The sequence below is a fragment of the Auxenochlorella protothecoides genome, assembly GCF_000733215.1.
Source record: "Auxenochlorella protothecoides strain 0710 unplaced genomic scaffold scaffold73, whole genome shotgun sequence".
NCBI lineage: Eukaryota > Viridiplantae > Chlorophyta > Trebouxiophyceae > Chlorellales > Chlorellaceae > Auxenochlorella > Auxenochlorella protothecoides.
In genome coordinates, this window is record NW_011934402.1 from 9,552 (window position 1) to 17,375 (window position 7,824).

Consider the following 7,824-nt stretch of genomic DNA (forward strand, 5'->3'; position numbering starts at 1 on the left):
CCCCCCCCCCCCCCCCCCCCCTCCTCATCACTCCTCTGGTCCGGGATAACGCCGCTGGTGCGGGTGACCATGCCGCTCACGGCGATCATGCGGTTGATGTCCGAGGGGTTCAAGTCCCTGATCACCTTGATCTCCAGCAGGTTGTAGATGCGTGCCTGCAGGGTGAGCATGGTGGCGGCAGGGGGGAGAGGAGCATGATGGGACCTTGAGCATCAACATGCTGCTGCTGAGGGGAAGGTATCAGGAGCTCCCAACCCGGAACCCACCTGCACTTGGATCTCTTCAGGGTCTGTCCCCTCCAGCTCAGCGGCGATGGCCGACAGCTGACCGTCAAAGATGGGAACTGTGGACAGGAGGGAGGGGGGGGGGCACGGAGGGAGCTGACCGCGGCGACGCCGTACTTGGAGACTGACATTGGGGCGCACAAGGAGTAGGATGTCGACTTATGTCTCTCTCAGCCTCGACACTCGTTCAGTACGCTCAGTCCCAGCCAGCAAGTACTGCACTGTCCAGCATCCTGCAAGTGTGTCCAATGATTACGCATGCGTGTGCCCGGGAGACAGGCTCACCAGTTTCAGCTGGGTAGGTGATGGCCCACATGTAGAGGGTGCGATCGAAATCGTGCATGTGGTGTCCGTCGATGTTGAAGGACACCTCGCCCCGCTCACGTGTCTGTATGGGAAAGGAGAGCAAGGTGGCACATTGATAGGGGGGGAAGAAATAAATCATCTTTCAAGAAACATAGTCGCACTGAACATGTTCCACCTACATGCACTTGTCAGCACAAAATCAGTCTCCACATCTTCCCTGGCCAGCTGCCGAGGGGGCTCAGCTCCTAGGCACCCCGCCAAACCCGATGCAAGCTCCAATTGCCTCGAGCCTGTCCCGTGCACCACACCTCCTGGAGCAGCTGCAGGTACTTGGGGTCGAACTCTTCAGGGAGGCGGAAGGTCTTGATGAAGGATGTGAAGCGGGACTGCACCCTGCTCACTGAGAGGTTGGTGCCCCAGATGAAGGTGGCATCAGCGTCGCCCTCTGCATCCTCCATGGCAGCAAAGGATTCCTGAGAGGAGAGCAACCAATTGATTAATCATAGGTGTTCGATGGTCGAGCCTGTCTTTTACGCCGCGGCCGTCACCAGCAGTAACCCATTGGGACCTGCCGAACCCGGCGCTCGTGTTCAACTCGCCATGCCCCTCTGACACCAAACACGTACCGAGGGCGCGAGCACCGAACCTCGCCCTGTCCCAGAGACAGTGTTGGGACGGTGACCGATGTAGTAGCCCAGATCCGCTCTTCCCACGGGAGTAGGCTGTGTGGAGTATCCCCCATGTTGCTGCGAAGCTCCTGGGGTCATCTGCGACAGACTGTTGGCTGGTCGAGGTGAGGGGGCGCCCATGACGCTCCCGGCACCATTGTGCGTCCCAAGTGTGCCTGCAGTGGTTTGAATGGCAGTGGGTGGGAAGATGCAGATAGTGACCGGCATCCACTCCAGGGGATGTCGCTGCACACGTCCGGGATGTGCCTGGTACGACGGCAGCGGCCTCACCTGTGAGGCTTTGCTCCCCATCGCTGGCCATGATCGTATTGAATATTCTAGATGCCAAGTTCTCCTCAGGTGAGAGGGCCGGCTCTCTTGCCGCATGCCTCCGATCTTGAGAGGTGCACACGGGTTGGTCGAGAGGAATTTCAAATATTCGGACGCATGCTGGCGCGCTGTCAGGTTCCCGCCATCCTGCAGAGGAGGGCTGTTCAGCAATATACTCCAAGAGTTGCCCTTTCGGTGCCCTTGCCATGCCTTGTACTCCATTTCAGTGGCTATAAGCAGTGTGTACGTATCCTCATCATTTTAGAGTTTGAGCCCGAACCTGCACCCCCCGGTATGGTTCCCTTCCATACAAGGACAACCTGGTCAATCCGTACTACACCCATGTGGGGGAGCAGGCAAAGGCAAAGGAGGGTCATGGTGACGCTAGTAATGCGTTCGCGGCTTTTGGTAGACCGCGTTCCTCGTTTTCCGCGAGTGTGCCGCCTTGCTCTCAAGATTGATGTTCACCTGGAGTGAGCATCGGTGTGCAAAGATGTGAAGGCGTGGAGCCATGGAGTGCCCTCCTGTGCAATGCCAGGGAGCCATGCATGCGTGGAGTACAGCATTACTCAGCGGGCTCCTGCAGTCCAGTGGTGCCTGAATTAACCCCCACAGCACACCTTTGGGGGTGTCTCGAATCCAAAGCTACGTGCCACCGCCTTCAGATCCAGAGCGTGGACATTGAACACCTCCTTGAGTTGGTGGGAGTTGTAGGCCAGAATGTACGACCTGCACCGTGTGATTGAGGATGCCGGGTTGTGCACAAGGTTGGTCTCAGCCAGGAAAGTGTTTGGTGGATGCATGATGGCTGAAACCACTTGAGCATACGTCGCCCAGGAATCCACCCTGCAACCATGCACAACGCGTATGGACCGCACTCAGCTGCGCAGCCCTACCTGAAGGCCTCCTTGGCGGCTTGGTGCAGGAAGTAGTTCTTCGACACCAGGTTCTCCAGCTGCGTCTGGACGTTGGCCAGCTTGGACACTGGAAAGTCGTACTCTGCCAGCGGCACCTTGGCGGCCTGAACTCAGGGGGGGTGAGGATGGTTGAGGGCAGGTCATGCGAGTGGGAAGCAGCATGCACAAGCAGCTCCTGCCTGTACCCCACGACACTGTACATCCCAGACCTTTGAGGGACCCCATGCAGTGCCCTGCACTGCCAGCTTTTCGGTGAAGTAACGCTGGTTTGGCTCACCTTGAGGTACTGCAGGAACTTGAGTTCCTCGGGCAGCAGCATGAGGAGCGCCTTGCCCTTCCCGCTCCTCCCCCGCGCCGTCCTGTGGAGATCATGCAAGTTCTTAACTGGGAGGCTCAGCAAGGTGAATAAATGTGGGTTACCTTCCTCAGCAGGCCCTGCGCCATGAGCCAGAGAGGTCAGCCCCCCAGGCGCAACCAGAATGGGCGTCCCTCCCCCTCTCTTCAGCCCCTCCCTCTCCACCCAAGCCTCTCACCGTCCGACGCGGTGGATGTACTCCCTGGGGTCGTCCGGCGGGTCGAACTGGATGATCCAGTCCACGGCGGGGATGTCCAGGCCGCGCGCCGCGACATCCGTGCACAGCAGGATGCCGGTGGTGGCCTGGCGATGGCGATGGGTCGCTGGGTATGTTGGTCACAGCGCAACAACTGGCCTCCCTCTTCACGCAGGTCCCACTGATGCTCTCCCAGCCAACCCCACTTTCCACACACCTGGCAGAACTCGAAAAAGGTGGCGGTCCGCTTGGCCTGCTTTTGCTTGCCGTGGATGGCGTTCACCGGGATATCGATGTAGTTGAGCAGGTCGGAGTAGTACTTGACGGCATTGCAGGAGGAGCAGAAGACCATGACCTGTGGGGCAAAGGAATGGGGGGGGCATCATGATCGTCTCCTCACCATGTCAGTCCTCGATGCGCACTGGAGACTCTGTCAAGTGGATGCATGAAGGGCCAGAGAATCCTGCCCACGCAATGTGCACCCCTCCTCCGCACAAGCCAAGTACCAGCCATTGCTCATCCTACCTTCTTGCTGGTGTTTCGCTTGAGGAATGTGAAGAGGAGGAGGAAGCGCTTGTCCCCAGGCACGACACAGTAGCCCTGCGCCGGGAATACGAGCCGTGCCTGGAGTGAGGACATCAGCACGCCCTACAACTCGACTGAAGCAGCACAGCATGGCCCCTGGCAGGACGACCGACATGACATTCCAGAGATTGAACTGCTCAGCCCCCGGTCCCCCGCCCTGCATGCCTGCTCCAGGCCTTCCCGCGTGGCCGTGGTGTTGGCCTCATCCACTGCAATGTACACCGGCTTGTTCTTAAAGGACAGCCTCGCCAGGTCCTCCACCTGAGGAAGGAGGTGGTGGGGAGGGGGGGTTGTGGGGCGTCAAGAGTCGAATTGAGAATGTTGCTGGCAGTGCCCTGCTTGTGCGATGCTGGGCCTCAGAATCCCACTTCTTTTGGGCCTTGAGATACCTTGCAAGATGCATGTTCACAAAACTGTTCGACCCCAACCCCCCCCACCATCCCCCGGTCCATGAGTGGGTTCCTTCCCCTGACCCCCCGAACACCTCCTCGTTCCCCCCGACAGGGGACACAACCACACCTTGGTGGTCTGCGTGGCGGAGAAGAGGGCCGTCTGGCGCTCCCGCGGCAGCAGCTTCATGATCTGGCGCATCTCCTCCTCAAACCCCACCTCCAGGATGCGGTCGGCCTCGTCGATGACCAGGCAGGCCAGGTTGCGCACCAGGAACCCCTTGGTGTTCTGCAGGTGGTCCAGCAGGCGCCCCGGCGTGGCCACCAGCAGGCTCACGCCCTTGGTCAGGCGCTCAGCCTCGGCCCGGCGGTTGCCCCCGCCCATCACCAGGCCGTGGGTCTGGGAGTGGCCCATCATGAGGTCCACCGCCACGTTGTAGATCTGCAGCGCCAGCTCACGCGTGGGGGAGATGACCAGCACGCCCGTGCCGTTGCGTGGCATGAACTTGGCGCGGTACAGCAGCTCCAGCGCCGGGATCAGAAAGGCGAGCGTCTTGCCAGAGCCTGCGCGGGGAATGGTGATGGGTGATCAGAGTGTTCGGGTGGGGGAGTGAGTGCATGGTGTGCCCCTTGAACCCAATCAGCCACACGCAGGGTGCACTCTTGCACCTTCAGGGAGTGGGAAGGACTACCCTAGCCCCAAATCCGACCAACGCAGCTGCAGGGCGGCCTGCTGGCCAGGCAGGTCAGCAGAAAAGCATGCTGGAGAATCTCAGAGAAATTTCGCAGGGCAGACAGCACGACAACCCAGCGCCGTTTGCCTGCCTGGAAATCCTCAAGAGGGTGCCCCCCGACCTCAGTCTCACCAGTCTTGGCGGCACCCAGGACATCCTTCCCCAGGAGGAGGGGCGGGATAGTCCGGGCCTGGACCTCCGTCATGTATGTGAACCCCATGCTGACAATGGCCTTCTTGGTCTGATCCGAAACCTCCAGCGAGTCAAAGGTCTGATGACGAGGGGAGTGAAGAGGCGAGTGGAGGCGCGAGGGCCACAGGAAAGTGGAGCATTGGCGAACGACTCAATTCCTGAGGATTCGCTTCAGTGTCGGGCGCCCAAGTCCTTGGCTGACCAGCGCCCCTACCCCACCAACCTCCCCGCACCTGCTGCGACATGATCCCCGACACATTGCCAGGGGGCGGCCGCACGGAATGCTCCCCTCCATTTGTTGCTGCAGGTGCGGCTGGCTCTGGACCAGCCACAGGCACCGCCGCGGCCTCCTCCTGCGGTGTCGCGTCTGCAGGGAAGGAGGAGGTGACAGTGACGGGAATCTCGCTCCCTCCTTGCACCCACCATGCGATGTTACACTCAGGCTGCGATGGAACAATGGAGACGCGCGATGCGCACCTTCCTTGGTGACCTTCTGCTTCTTCAGCTTGCGAGGGACCTCCTCTGCGGCGGTGTGGCCTGGGCAACCGGGCAAGTGTTGAGTGCCTGGGATACGAGGAGACCCCTCTGTGGAGCCACGAGCAGGGCGCAACAGCCGCAAATGAAAACCCTAGCACAATTAAGATCGTACCATTCCCATGTTTCGCCTTCTTCTTGATGAATTGGGCTACCGGTGGCAAGCCCATGCTTGCATGTACGAGCCCAGCACTCCACGGACGGCCACGAATCGGTTGCTTTCGCTCTTGTGTAGTAGCAGTTTCGAATATAACGTACGAATGGCTCATGCCCTCGGACAGCCAGTCCAGTCGGCCGGCCCTGCAACGCTCTGCGCGCGCCGGGAGGAGAATGCTGGGCGGGCCCCGTAGCACGGAGCACGGGGTCGTCCATGCGCTGAGCAAACGTGTTGTTTCATAGCCCAGCGCTGCTCATGCATGCAATTTAACAACTGGCTTTGAGGCATCTGAATTGCAAGGCAATATCCCCTTAACTTTGTAAGCAAACAGTATTATGTCTGCTATTGCTGGTGCAGCCGTCGCGGGTGCTTCCTGCACCCGGTCTATGACTCGACCCAGCCATGTCCGTCCCCGTGCTGCCAGGACGGTGAGAAAATATCAGCGTGGTTGGGTGCGAGTTTTGCTGCTGCTTCAACTGTCCTTCGCGTGCGCATGGCAGAGGGCATTATTCTGACGCACTGCACACTCCCTTACCACCAACCTATATGAGCAGGTGAGCACCAGCGCCGTGGCGAGCGCCGATCGCCCTACCGCCCCCAAGCTTCAAAGTCATGGCCGCGTGTTCAACTTCTCCGCTGGCCCTGCCTGCCTACCAGCCGCCGTGCTGGAGCAGGCCCAGGCCGATCTCCTCAACTGGCAGGGCAGCGGTGCGTGAGGTGGCTCCGGGGAGAGTATTATTGTGCGATAATCATACCTAGAGTTTGAGCAGGGAGTTGTGATCAGCTGTCACGCCATCCGCGCAAGCGTCTCGAATGGACTCTGCGACAGCGGGTCGGGAGGCAACCAAGCCCTTTCAGTCTCCCACCTGCTCCTGCCTGCTTGCCAGGCCATCAGACCTCGGTGCAGCCGCGCCCACCCCTTGATCTTCATCCCTCCCACACAGGGATGAGCGTGATGGAGATGAGCCATCGCGGCAAGGAGTTCATCGCCATCACCGACAAGGCGGAGGCCGACCTGCGCAGCCTGCTCTCCATCCCGGACAACTACAAGGTCCTGTTCTTGCAGGGCGGGGCCTCCACCCAGTTCGCCGCCATCCCCCTGAACCTGGCGGAGGAGGGCGACAAGGCGGACTACGTGGTCACGGGGGCCTGGTCCAAGAAGGCCATCGGCGAGGGCAAACGCTTCCTGCTGGCCAACGCCGCGGCCACGGGCGACAACAAGAGCATTCCCGACCCCTCCACCTGGAACCTGACCGAGGGCGCCAAGTACGTGCACTACTGCGCCAACGAGACCATCGGCGGCGTGGAGTTCAAGGTGCTGTTTGTAGGGCTGGGGGGAAGGCGGGGTGATGGGAGAGGCTTGGATGTGGGACGAGGGGAGAGGGATGGTAGTCATGGTGCGTGGGAAGGGGCATTCGTCGGCGCTCGGCCATGCCGACATGACGACCAGTCCCAAGCTCATGCCATGTCCGCCAGCCACCAGTCAATGGCCTGCGAGGCCGACCTGCCGCAGCCCAGCCGTCCGAGGACACGCGCCACCAGTCCCTGTCCTCCCACCACTCCCATCCTCCCAGGCTCCCCCCAGCGTGGGCGACGCCCCCCTGGTCGTCGACATGAGCAGCAACTTTTGCGCCCGCCCCGTGGATGTGTCCAAGTACGGTGTCATCTACGCCGGTGAGTGTAGGGTGCTGCGACATGCGATGTGGGTAGCACCTTCAAGTGTAGGATGCGCACGGAGCATCGTCGACAGCCGCCCCCGCTCGGCATCATCAAACTCAAGCTGCACCCCTTTCTACTCATCTCATCGACTCTCCAACCCTCGGTCTCATCGACTCTCCAACCCTCGGTCTCATTGACTCTCCAACCCTCGGTCCGCAAGGCTTACCACCTCGCCTCTCCCTGAACCCCACCCCGTCCAGGCGCCCAGAAAAACATCGGCCCCGCGGGCGTCACCATCGTCATCGTACGCGAGGACCTGCTGGGCCGGGCCCGCGCCTCCACCCCCGCCATGCTGGACTGGTCCGTGGCGGCCAAGGACGGCAGCATGTACAACACGCCGCCCTGCTGGTCCATCTACATGTGCGGCCTGGTGTTCGCGCACGTCCTTGCCAACGGCGGCCTGGAGGCGGTTGAGGCCAACAACGAGAAGGTATGATGGGGAGGGGGGGGGGGGGGGG

The 7,824-nt window shown here is 60.9% G+C and overlaps 3 protein-coding genes across 3 annotated transcripts in view; 1 reads left to right on the forward strand and 2 right to left on the reverse strand.

The window, feature by feature from the left end:
- The window catches only part of F751_5909 (DNA replication licensing factor MCM4), a gene marked incomplete at both ends in the record, with an annotated part of 6,299 nt that extends 5,251 nt beyond the window's left edge, over window positions 1–1,048 (reverse strand). Inside the window, 4 exons of the mRNA XM_011402866.1 lie at window positions 32–155; window positions 267–343; window positions 570–672; window positions 899–1,048. Coding sequence (XP_011401168.1) covers window positions 32–155; window positions 267–343; window positions 570–672; window positions 899–1,048 — 454 coding nt within the window. The remainder of the gene's footprint in view (window positions 1–31; window positions 156–266; window positions 344–569; window positions 673–898) is intronic.
- Window positions 1,049–1,972: 924 nt separating this feature from the next.
- On the reverse strand, window positions 1,973–5,660 carry F751_5910 (ATP-dependent RNA helicase HAS1; the record flags this gene model as incomplete). The annotated part of the gene is made up of 13 exons (XM_011402867.1): window positions 1,973–2,056; window positions 2,209–2,317; window positions 2,485–2,609; window positions 2,783–2,864; window positions 3,039–3,163; window positions 3,274–3,411; window positions 3,582–3,656; window positions 3,852–3,902; window positions 4,161–4,594; window positions 4,897–5,035; window positions 5,190–5,323; window positions 5,434–5,493; window positions 5,606–5,660. The coding sequence occupies 13 exons, from the start codon at window positions 5,658–5,660 to the stop codon at window positions 1,973–1,975; spliced, it is 1,611 nt and encodes a 536-aa protein (XP_011401169.1).
- A 373-nt stretch (window positions 5,661–6,033) lies between these two features.
- F751_5911 (Phosphoserine aminotransferase, chloroplastic) overlaps window positions 6,034–7,824 on the forward strand; it is a gene marked incomplete at both ends in the record, with an annotated part of 3,162 nt that continues 1,371 nt past the window's right edge. Inside the window, 5 exons of the mRNA XM_011402868.1 lie at window positions 6,034–6,075; window positions 6,202–6,355; window positions 6,592–6,962; window positions 7,222–7,321; window positions 7,567–7,796. Of these exons, the coding sequence (XP_011401170.1) occupies window positions 6,034–6,075; window positions 6,202–6,355; window positions 6,592–6,962; window positions 7,222–7,321; window positions 7,567–7,796 (897 nt within the window). The remainder of the gene's footprint in view (window positions 6,076–6,201; window positions 6,356–6,591; window positions 6,963–7,221; window positions 7,322–7,566; window positions 7,797–7,824) is intronic.